We start from the raw sequence: 12,367 nt of genomic DNA, 5'->3' as shown, positions 1-12,367 counted from the left end.
ACAGTTGGGTATCAGTGAGGATGTTTTTTGTAGCAAGGTACAGGAAACTCCCAACTCAAATTGGTCTAAACAATTAGAATATTTCTTTTTTCCCATATTTGGGACTTCAAAGGGTCAAAGCTGAACTTTCTTTCTTTCTTTCTTTGAGGAAGATTAGCCCTGAGCTAACATTCGCCACCAATCCTCCTCTCTTTTCTGAGGAAGACTGGCCCTGAGCTAACATCCATGACCATCTTCCTCTGCTTTATATGTGGGACGCCTACCAAGCGGTGCCATGTCCACACCAGGGATCCGAACCCGCGAACCCTGGGCCGCTGAAGCAGAACATGAGAACTTAACCCCTGCCAGGCTGGCCTCTCAAAGCTGACCTTTAGAAATCTGGGTTCCTTCCATCCCTTCCTCTTTTCTTTTTCAGTGTAGGTGTCTTTGCAACAGCTCCAGGTGCAATCCAGAGACAGCGATGTCCAGAAGAAGATGAGAAACCATCTTTTCCAAAAGCTCTTAGGAGATACTCCTTCACATTTCATTGGTTAGAACTGGATCACATGGCCATTCCTGAACCATTCACATGCCCGAGAGGAGGGGTTGCCATGTGTAGCTTAGAGTGGAATGGATATTGGAAATTTAATCACAAACATCTACCATAACCTAGCAAACTAGTAAGAATGGCTTTTTCAAAAGACATAACTCTTATCACCCCTTGGGTAACAGTATAGGATGTCACTTCCTTCACCGATGTGAGGGGTCTTCTTCTTTGGCCTTGGACCTCACGCCCATGGACAGTGCTGGGCAGGCCCCTGGGGTCCTTTGGCTCATCATGGCCTTGTATTCCACAAGGCTACCAGCCTCAGCATGGGGATTTCCCACAGTCTGGTGCCCATTCCTCAAGCAAAACAAATTGGTATCTTCATATAACACAAATCAATGCTCTATGACAAACATGCTTTTTTCTACTTATTCCTTTGCAATTGTCAGCCATGGATCTTTTATGTCTTTACCTTTATCTCCTAGAAATAAAAATGATAGGAGAATGAGAAATCAATGAGATGGTAAGAAAATAACCATAGCCAAAGTACAGCAATTACACCAAGGCTAATAACCTCCTCAGAAAGAGTTAGATAGTTATGTCAAGTGAATTTTGAAACAACAGGAGTTGTGTTGACCCAGAAAACAATATATTGCCTTTACTGTCAGTCACTACGCTTTCAAGTCTCAGGAGCCTGATTTAGTTGATGACAGAACAGCTAACTCTTTACTCATACACAGCTCTCAGGAGAGTTTGCAACAGATAATACAACTCCTATTACGTATATATATGTGTGTATATATATATATATATATATATATAGCACATATCAATTTGGTAAAGATATATACATGTATATGGCATGCATGAGTAATAATGAAGATGAGGAACGGTTAACAAAGTGAGTGAACGCCTTCTTCGAGTGGTATCTTTTGTCTAGTTAAGCTTGGAATTAAGAGTTTAACTTTATCTAAAAGAGCCAAAAGCAACAGAATCAAACTCAGAGGGCAAAGTGTGGTTAAAAAGGAAAGAAAGAAAACAAAAAAGGACTTAAACCTTAGCTCTGAGAGACAAAATTGAAGCAACTTATCCTAGGAACTAGTTGGAAAACAAATTCCTCACAAAATTCCACCAGGGCCTGGTCTTGGTTCAAGAAGAGAGGAGGAGCTGACCGAGGTAGAGGATGCTGTGTGCCCAGAGAGAAGCTCTTTCTTCGGCAGGAGCCTGACCACGGAAGAGTGAACGTAACGACTGGGCAGGTAGGAAACGCTTCAGAGAAGCGCAAGGACTGAGGGAGCTCATTTGGGACTTCCTTAGTTCTGCCGTGGCTGGAAGCAAGGAGTGTGAAGAGGATTTAAGGAGGCCTTAGTCTGATGAGCGCTGAGTGAAACTTGCTTTTGAAGACATCCCTTCTAATCACCAAATCATACTTTGCTTTTCCCAATGACACTAAATAATGCACAACTTGGGCTGCAGGCAAGTTTCGGGAGAGGTCCTGGTGGGAAGAAGCAGCTCGAATTAATGGGGGGAATTTAGGACAGTAAAAGAGCCAAATGATAGATCTGTTCAGACAGCGCATCATGAGCCACGTGGCTCGCGCACTGTATCCGCCCCGCTGAGCAGGAGTTTTGACTGATTTCACCAGCTGATGGGAAGTCAATCAGGAGAGAAGCGAGGACATGCACTGTTACTGAAATCAATGCGTCAGTTGCCGGTGACAGCCTGAGCTGCTTTCTTACCACTATGACTAGCCTCTCTCCTCTTCCCTGTGCCCCTCGAACGCAGCTATGACTTACCTACGACTGACTGTCTAAATAACCTTCACCTTTCCTTCAAGTTTCCTCCCAAGTTCAAGTTGGCGGAGAGGAAGGCAGTGAGTTGAGATAAAAATGTAGATGTTAATTTGTGAATTCACAGAGATCACGGGACAATCTCAAATCTCAGCAAGGCTGCTGGGCTGGTCATGGAGGTCACCGTGCTCCTGCCCAGCTTGACCTCTGATGGAGAGCAAGTCATTTTGCTTCTTTTAGCCCTAAGTCTACTCTTGTGAAAATTCAGGGGCTGGACTATATGATGGACAGCATTTCTCCAGCTTTAGTATTTTACGAGAATAAAGATGAGCCAAAAGCACGAACAAACGATAACCCATAAAGTCAGAAAACATTTGAAAAATACCTAACCCCTTAATAATCAAAGAATAGCATATTGAAACAATGAGATACATTTTTTAACTTCTATGTTTGGCAAAGATGTAAGGAAGACATGGTACCACTTCTGTTGGGTCAGTGGAAGAACAGTCAGAGCTCCTGTTTGCTGTTGGCAGGAATATGCCTTTTCTGGAGGGCGGTTTATGAATATCTGTCACAAGTCTTAAAATGGGCATCATCTTTGCTCTAGCAATTCCACTAAACTGAGCTCCGAGGAAATCATCAGAGACTCATGAATAATTTTAAGTACAAAGATTTTTATCACAGCATTGTTTATACTGTCAATATCCAAGGCTGGTCTTCCATCTCCCAGGACAAGTTATGGGACACATCATGGCGGGCTTGGGGATGCATGAGAGGTGCAGGAGCAGCATGGTCCACGTACACACTCAACATGCTAGATAACTCCCTGCAGTCCCCCATCCCATCCACCCTTGCAGGGCCACCCTCTCAGAGGCGATCCTGCCATGTGACCTAGTGAGACCCTGCCTTGTCCAGGTGGTCATGGTCTTCACAGCTGAAAGACCATCTTTGGCTCACCATTGGCTGCAGGACAAAAAGAACCTCCTATGGCTTGGTTGCTAAGGCCCTTCACCATGGAGCCTCACCCCACCCAGAAAGAGCTTATTGCCAACTTCTCCCCCACAGGCACTGTCTGCCTGTCCTTCCTTGTCGCCACACACTCTGACCTCTGCTGGCCAGGAAACCTGCTTTCTTTCCACCTTCCCCTTCTCCTGTCTGAATCCTTCCCTCCTTCAATGGTGGCTTCCAGAAAGTATTCCCTGCCATTACCTGACCTCACTGCACACACTCTCTAGCATGGTTTTTGTGCCTACTGTGCTTTTTATTCAGTTTTGTTTCAAGTATGTCTACTTTTTCAATTACAAGATTTCTGAAAGCGGTACCAGGTCTTATATTTGAAAGGCTGCATGATATAGGAGAAAGAACAGGTTTGACACGCAACAAACCTGGGTTTAAATCCTGTGTGATGTTGGGTAAGTTACTTAACCTCTCTGAGCTTGAATTTTATCATTCATAAGATGGGGACAGCAATAGTTATTTCATAGAGTTGTAGTGTGGTTAATGGGATAATTGGTAGTCATTTAGTACAAAGCCTGTTCCATGTTACTCAGAAAAGGTTAGTTCCCTCCTCCTTCTTCCGCTTTGGAGCAGTTGGACTTAGCACATAGTAGCTTTAGGTAAAATCCTGTGGCCTGGCCTGTTCTCCCAAGGACACTAGGAATAATGAGTGGCCTACAGGGGAGAGAGCAGCAGTTGGCAACCCAGGAAGGCCCCCGTGGGTCTGGCCTGCTGGCCTCTTACCTGACGATGGTCAGAGGGATGAAGTACACCAGGAAGGCCACGATGGTCATGTACGGGGTCCAGTAGGAGTCATCAGGCCACAGGGCCCAGCACTGTACTTCACCACTGGGGAGCTTCCTTTTCCCAAATATGATCAGGGCGGGAATGGAGAACAGGAAAGAGAGGCCCCAGGCAATCACAATGACGACCTTGGCTTGCTTTTCTGCTCAAAGAAAAGAGAGGGATGGCTGGGCATCTGGAAACATCCTTTGGGGAGCACAATTGGAGTCGAGTATAGAAAAGGGTCTCTATGTGAGAGGAACTCTGGACCTCCCAGGGCCTCAGTTTCCTCATGTGTAAATGGGGATCACAGGACCCGCATCTGGGGCTGATGCAAGGATGAGAGAGATTAGGGAGAACCCCTGCACAGAAGCTGACACCCTGCCTGGCATAAGGGCCGTGCCCCCTAATTGCTACTTCCCCTCTCCTGACTTGAAATGTCGAGGCATCCGTTCCCATAGTATCAGGGAGCTCTGTTTGTCCCATATACATTTAACGGTTTGCTGTGCGAATGCGTGCCTCTGGTTACGCTGCTGATCTTCAAAGGCAGGGACGCAGCCTTGGTCCGTCTGGCGTCCTTCTGTTGTAGCAAAGTGGCACCCCCAGAAACATCCAGTTTAAATTTTGATAATACATTCATACATAATGTATAGATTACATATATATAAAGATGAAATAATAATATATATGCTTTAACCTAATTATTTTCTCTAAAAACAATTTGACCATCTTTTTGTGTCAAGAATTCTGCGTCTATACAAGTGGCATTCAGAATTTTTCAGGTAGTAAGAGCTTTTCTCAAATATAATTTTATCTTCAGCCCAGTGCAGGAAGCCCAGGTAGCTCAGGTTGAAGCTGGGTGAGAACCAGAAACTTCCAGACCTGCCCTGGAGTAGTTCCACAAATTGAGCCCTCAGTGGGCCAGTGTGTGAAGTGCCCTTTGAAGAGTACTGATAAAATAACATTTTTCCATGGTTACCTCAAACTCCGATTTTATCAGTAGCCTATTATTAAGTATTTAAATGGTTTCCAATTATTTTTTATTATAAATAATTCATAGGTATCTCTTGGCACTGCTCTGGTTGTTTCCTTAGGATGAACTCTTATAATCAGAAGATTTGGGAAAATATTGTTAAATTTCCCCCAAAAGTGTCTACAATTTTTAGGCTCCCACAGGAAGTGTACAGAAGTTCCCATTTACTTATATTCTCTCACCCCCAGAAGATTCTTCCTCTTAATCTTGTTATTTGGTTGGTAAGATTTTCTATGCAAATGTCTAATCTTGCAGTTCCATAATTAGTAGTGAAAAGAGCATTTCTGTATATCTTTTATTCATTTGTGTTTCCCTGTTTCTTAACACTTTGTGCATGTCCTTTGCCTACTTTTTCAATTGGTATGTTCTAATCGCTTTGCCAGAGTTCTTTATAAGGATCTTTAGCTCTTTGCCTGTTATATGTAAATGTTTTCTATTTGTCATTTTGTTTTTTAAACATGTTTACAATGTTTATTATTTATATAAATAATTTTAAATTTTTATATAGTAAAATCTATGTTTTGCTTATTGTCTCTGCTTTTGGTATTATTCCTAGAAAGATCTTTTCCACACCAAAACTGTAAAAGTTTTACCCACACCCATATCCTTTCATGTTTAAAATTTTTACTTTTTCAGTCCAACTGGAATTTCTCTGTAATTAGCTGTGACAGGTGGTGATTTAACGTATTTTTAAATGGCTGGAGAGCTATTCTAGCACCACGTACTGACTAATTCATTCTTTTCTAACTGATTTGGTATTCCACATGCTTTACATTAGGTTATTCTGGTTCCAGTGTCATCTTGTTTTAATTATCAAGTTTTATATTATGTTTTAATTTCTGGCACTGCAGATCTAGCTTCATTATTAGTTGATGTTTTCCCAATTGTTCTCATATTTACTTTTTCCTGAAGAGCCTGAAAATCGTCAACTTCTCTGGAGTTGCTGGCTAAGGAAACTACCACTTCAGTGAAAAGCAGTAAAAAAAATCAGTAAAATGTGGCCTCCCAGTGTCCTCTCCTTCCTCTGGTTTGGTTGTCACTGCCTTGTGTCTGCTCAGCCACGTGGGACTCCCTCCCGGCTTCCACCTGCTCCATTCTTCGTGGGAGAGCTCTGCTGCTCCATGAGAAATCTCCTTCTCCTGGCTTCTCAGATAAGATGCATAAACTCCTAACGCTGCCCCTTACAGCTGCCCTTGAACTCCCATGAGCTGTAGCCCCAAGACGACTCCAGCGTAGGTTCCCTGGACCCTCTCACGCCCTCTTCTCACCTACCACCTCACCCTATAACTATGAGGACCTTTCCGACTTCCTACAAGGCCATGCAGCTTTCTGAGGGGGCTTGATCCCCATGTTAAACCTGCTCGCTGTGTACTGGGAATTCCTTGAAATTTCTGATATTTGGATGGCATCTCTCCTTGGCTCCCATCCCAGCTACAGGTCTCCCCCATTTGTATGTTTCTTCCATGACTTCAGTTGGAATGGGGCAGAAGAAGGGAAAATGGCTAATGTCTGTTTCCAAGCTTTCATCTTTCCCCAAAGCTATTGGAGATGATTATTTTCCAAGCGCCCTACATCGAGCCTCTGTTAATTTTGTAGTGATGAAATAAATTGCTTCACATCTTTAAAAGAACGCTATAATATTCATTGCTGCCTTTCTGGTAATTTAGGAGTCTGTTTGTGATATTGCACAGTGTCTCCTAGAACTAGTCATATTTCCCCTGAGCTAAACAGTTGATTTTTTTTTGGCCTGATGAATATGATGAGATATGTAACTGACCATGTTTCCCTCTTGGCTATGGATCCTGAAGTCTTCAGCTCCAGCAAGTATCCTGGGACACCCTTTACACATTTTCTTATACTTATTTTCCCTTCGCTCCTATTTCTTCCCCTTGAAACACTCTAATGTAGGTGTCTTTTTGTATACACTACATTCAACTCTTGCTGGAGCCTGCTGGGCGTAAATAAGTAGATGGATGAATCAGTGTATTACATTCTTGCATACACACATCATAAACTGTCTCTCTAGTTTCCCCTCATCCCATTCTCTGCCTCCTTCTCTACGATAACCACTAGGGCCTGACAGTGTCCAGGAGGCTTGGTGCTGGTTGCACAGCTTCCATAGAAACACACACGAAACCTAGAAAATGCCTAAAAAGGGTGTAAATTCTAATTTGAATTACTTTTAATTGCACCCAACACAACAATATGTTTCTGGTGTGAAATTACCTTCTTGCATGTAAGTCCCTGTGGTCACTATGGCTAGTCCAACTCCCCAGAAATGAGGACAGGTTAGTGTGTGTCCTTGTAGGCGATTCTTATTATTGTGGGACCTCCCTTTTTCTTGCCTTCTCTCCTTCTGCTCTTAACTTTCTCATTCTTTGTACACAATGTCTAGCATTGTTTTGAGTTTCCTTCTTTACGTTAATGTTATATTGCATGGATTATTGTATTCATTGTTTTTATCACTCAAATTGTGATGTAGATCTTTTCACGTGAGTGTGTACTACTGCCCATGGCTCAATTATCTCCTCATTGAGAAGCAGGATGTGTAGTAGTTAAGGGCATCCAAGCTAGACCCAGACAGACCACGTCTGGGTTCAAATCCTGCCCCTTGTACCTACTAGCTGTGTGACCTTGGACGAGTTACTTTAACTCTCTGAATTGCAATTGCCCAGACTGTAAGGTGCAGATAATAATAAAACCTACCTCACAGAGCTGTTGTGAGAATTGAAGTGTTTAACATACCTAAAGAACGTAGAATCATGAATGGCACATAGTATGCAATCAAGAAACCTAAGCAACTGAAACCTATGTGGGATAGACATTCCTCCATTGAGGGACATCAAGGTTCGCACTGAGTTCCTGCTAGTCTAAGTAAGGCTACAATACACGACACATGCGTATACACACACACATGTGGGTGTTTCTCCAGAGACGATATCGAGAAGTAGAATTTCTATGTCAAAGGGCAGCACATTTTATATTTTAATTAGATATTGTTAATTTGCCGTTCAAAGTATCTGTGCCAAGACTGTCTAATGTACTCAAGAGTAACTGATGACATTAATTCAACTTAATTCTAAAATTCTGCTTGCTCTACTAATTTTGCTTCCTTAGGTGTAAATTCTGCAGAATGGTATTTTAAATGTATTATCTATTTTCCAGTTCGGCTTCGTCACATTTTTTATGATATTTGATTGCACCTCATCTTTGTAGTCAAGGTTTCATACTAGGTTCCTCATTTTATCAGTTTTCACAGCCTGCTCGGGAGAGCATAGGGCAGGTCCACAAACGTTGAGTGCTTACTTGCTTTAAGGGGTCATGGAGGAGAGTGGGCTCTGCCTGTAGACAGAGTAATGGACAATTAGACCTGTGACTAGGTACCCACCATCCCGGGACCTCCATCCTAGCTATCCGTCTGGGAAGGGGGAGGATGGCAGGAAGGGAGACATGCTGTGATTAACCCTCCTCATTGTGTTCCAGGAATCACCCTGCCAGTTACCTTGAGTCCTTCTTGCTCTGAGAGTTTACACGGTCCCTTCAGGACGTGCTCCCAATACTCCTCCCACAGTGCTGCGGCATCATCTGTGGGTATTTTGGGCTATGTGGTTTCAGTCTTCCCTCTGACCCAGCTTCTTCTTTCTTTTAGGAATTCCTCACTATCTATGGATTGAGAAGGATTTTCCTTGTTTCCAGGATGATTATCAACTAAAAATATCTTTCCAATTATTTCTATGGTTTTGGGGCAAGGACGGCAAGGGGTTTGTTTCTGGAAAATGAACAAGTTGAAGCTGGGGTGTTCATTTTTTGGACAGGTTTGTGTGTCAACACTGCTCTAAAGGACAAAGCTGGAGGCATTAGCACCAAGGTGAATGGTCAGCAAACCACCTTCCCTAGTGGTTCTTAGCCACCCGTGGACCATCAGCATTTTCTCAGGCACCCAAACTTTCTTTCCTATATTTTTTTGGACCGTCAGATCCATGACGTGGGGGAGGAGGAGAAGAAACGGGGAGGAAGAGAACCATTGTTAAGGGTATAATATTAGCGATAACAATCCCACCTTCCCTCAAGGATGACTCCTTACAGAATAGCACTTGGTCAAGCCAGCTCACCTCCTTGCAGGAACTTCATGGGGTAGACGATGGCGTGGTATCTGTCTATGCTGAGAGACACCAGGACATAGGTAGAGGCGTAGAGCAGCACAACCTGAAGGCAGAAATGAGAGGAGGTGGATGACTTCATAGAAGTGAGGAATGTACATCAAGAAAGAAGAACATTTTGTGCTATTTGGAAACCTGAGCACTGAACCAATGGAGGGGTGAGGTCTGGGTTAGGGAGAGGAATGACTGCCTGCCCACGTCAGGAAGCGGATTGTGGTTCTTGGCACTGGAATTTGCGTTACCAGCGGTGGCAGGTGAGAAGGTTTCCAGCTTTCACTTGCTCACTCATTCATTTGGCTTCTTGGAGACTCCGTATTTCAGGATCAGTCCCTCTTGACATTTGCATGGTACATTTGTTTGTAATTGACTTTTAAAGCTAAATTAATTTTCTCTGCCACAATTGACATTCCAGAATAATTAGAAACAAAAGTTCATTTGCCTTTTATCAGTGTGAGTTGTTGACAGATAGAAAGGATCTGGCTTCAGGGAGACTACGTGGTGTGTTGAAGCATTTGTCATCGTCTGTGCTGACACCCTCAGAGCTCTCCCTCCTCCAGCACTTCTCTAGCAGAGCTGGTCACTAGTCAGTCCTTGGGTCTCCTCTTCCTCCTTCCCATCTTCTTTTATTAACCTGACTCGTGCCCTTAAATTATCTTGTGTTAATTACAGTGTAATTTGCATACTTTGCAGAGAAAAAAATTGGAATATAATAGGTTAGTATATTGCATATGAAGAGCATACTCAAAAATGTAGTTAAATGAAATATCTCTGAAAGGATAGGCAAGGTGGAAAATGTGACTTTGAGCCTCATTTCTACCAAGATTCCAGCCATATCCTGCTTTGTAACCTTTGGGTCAAATCCAGAGCCAGTGGAAAAGTAACTTGAAGACTGAAGTCTTGGGGTGAGTATCTGAATTTCTTCTAAAGCAAAATAGAAAAAACATCACTTTGATAATAATTTTGTCCTGAATTTGTGCCTTTTTGTTCTTTCCCTGGCCTAGGCAAATAGCAATCGACTACATTATTGTTCTTTATTATTTTTACTTCTCTAACACTACTACAAATGCACCTCAGTGCTAATGTTGTGGAAGGTGTCACAGGGAGGGGATTCTGAGGACTGATGAGAGACTGAAGGCTGCCCTAAAGGATATAAGAAGAAATTCTCCTCTTGCTAAAAAGGTGATATATGACAGAGTGAAAAATGATGGCCAAATTAACCACCCCCCCCAAAAAAAATCAGATGACTGCCTAGACAAAATTGGGATTTGCATGTGTGATCCATGAACTCAGAATTGGTAAGGCTGGCCACACCCAGTTGAAGAGGTGGCATCAGAGAAGGATGGGAAAGAGAGCTTCCTAGGGCAGAACCCTGTAGAGTGGGATGTCGCGGGGAGAAGGCCTTAAGAATCTCAACCACCTGTGGCTGTGCTGAGAGAAGCGGCCGACACAAGTTCAGACTTTGAAGCAGGAGGAAAGGCACAGTAAAGAGTGCCCGGAGGAGCAGGTGACAGTCATAAAAAGAGATCTACTTTAAGACATGGTCAACAAGAGCATCTAATTTCAAGGGTCTTCAAATATCTAGGCAGGGTAAAAAATATATACCTTAAAGGTTACCTAAAAGAAATGCACCCCAAATTGTCACGCCTCTCCTCCACAAAAACAAATGTCAGAAAACAGTATCAAAACATGTTCAGAGGTTTGAAAAGAAAATTATGATCCAAGAAGTTTGTAAATATCATTTCTGTGCCAAGGCACAGAATAATTTTCTTAGATACATAAAAAGGAAGAAAATATCACATACCCTTCCTGAAAAAATCTTCCTTGAGGAAATATTTCTGTGGATTCAGAATTGTTTCAGAATTAAGAACTCAAGCAGAGGGAAGGGGATAGAACAGTAACAGCTACGGTAACCAATGAGCCAGAAAAACACGAAATGTTTACAAAATTACTTTGAATACAGTTAGGAAACATTCCAGGGGAAAAATCTGGGGAGTTGAGCGAGGGGAGAGAGAAATCATGTTAAATTTCCATTTAGACATCTCTTTTGTTTTTTACTTTAATAGAGACATTAAATTTAAAAATTAAAGGTCAGCTATGATAGAATGAAATAAAAATAGAGATAAAAGAAGGTATTGGTTTCCCATGGCTACTGCAACAAATTACCACAAACTTTGTGGTTTAAAACAATATAAACTTATTCTCTCACAGTCCTGGAGAGACCAGAAGTCTGAAAGCATTGTAACGAGTCCAAATTAAGGTGTTGGCTGGGCCACTTCCCTCCACAGCCTCTGAAGGAGACTCCATCCCTTGTCTTTTCCAGCATCAGGTGGCTGCCCATGTTCCTTGACTTGTGGCCACATCAACCCCATCTCTGAGTTTGTGGTTACACTGCCTTCTCTTCTTCTGGGTGTCAAATCTCCCTCTGCCTCTCTCTTACAAGGAGATGTATGATCGCATTTGGACCCACCAGAACAATCTTCCGATTTCAAAATCCTTAACTTAATCACGTCTACAAAATCCTTTTTTGCCATGTAAGGTAACATACCTAGGTTTCAGGGGTTAGGATTCAGATATCTTTAGGGGGCCATTTTTCAGCCTACTATAATTCGTAACCAAATAAAAAAGGAAGAACAGATAGGAAAACAATTCAACACAGAAAGATTAAAATGAGGTGACTGAAATGACACCAAACACCATTTGTCACAAAAAATGTAAATGGCTTAAGCTCCCTCACTAAACCAAAAACTGTTTACAAAACCCTTCCCCAAATCCCACTGTGTACTGTTTAGAAAAGAAACCTCTAAAACCAAATGATTATTAAAGTTTAAAAATAGAGTGATGATCAAAGGCGTACCAAGCAACTAAAAACTAAAAGGCAACGTTCATTACAATAGTACTATTAGACAAATTAAATTAAAAACAAATAGTACTAGTTGGGATAAAGCAATTATTTATATTGATAAAAGATACAATGTAAGTGGCAGTAGAATATTCATAAACTTACAAGTAACAAGTAACAGAACACTAAATATATATAACTAAAGTGTTCAAAGTTTTACAGATGAAAAAACACAATAAT

At 42.1% G+C, this 12,367-nt stretch overlaps 1 protein-coding gene across 1 annotated transcript in view; it reads right to left on the bottom strand.

Moving 5' to 3' along the window:
* The window catches only part of NPSR1 (neuropeptide S receptor 1), a 152,750-nt gene that overhangs the window by 25,790 nt on the left and 114,593 nt on the right, over positions 1-12,367 (bottom strand). The window contains exons 4-5 of the mRNA XM_001501056.6: positions 9,241-9,334; positions 4,057-4,258 (exon numbers count right to left, since the gene is read on the bottom strand). Coding sequence (XP_001501106.2) covers positions 4,057-4,258; positions 9,241-9,334 — 296 coding nt within the window. The remainder of the gene's footprint in view (positions 1-4,056; positions 4,259-9,240; positions 9,335-12,367) is intronic.

The sequence above is a fragment of the Equus caballus genome, chromosome 4, assembly GCF_041296265.1.
Source record: "Equus caballus isolate H_3958 breed thoroughbred chromosome 4, TB-T2T, whole genome shotgun sequence".
In the NCBI taxonomy this organism is placed as follows: Eukaryota; Metazoa; Chordata; class Mammalia; order Perissodactyla; family Equidae; genus Equus; species Equus caballus.
The sequence above is the reverse complement of the archived record's forward strand: the minus strand, read 5'-3'. Positions and strand labels throughout refer to the sequence as shown.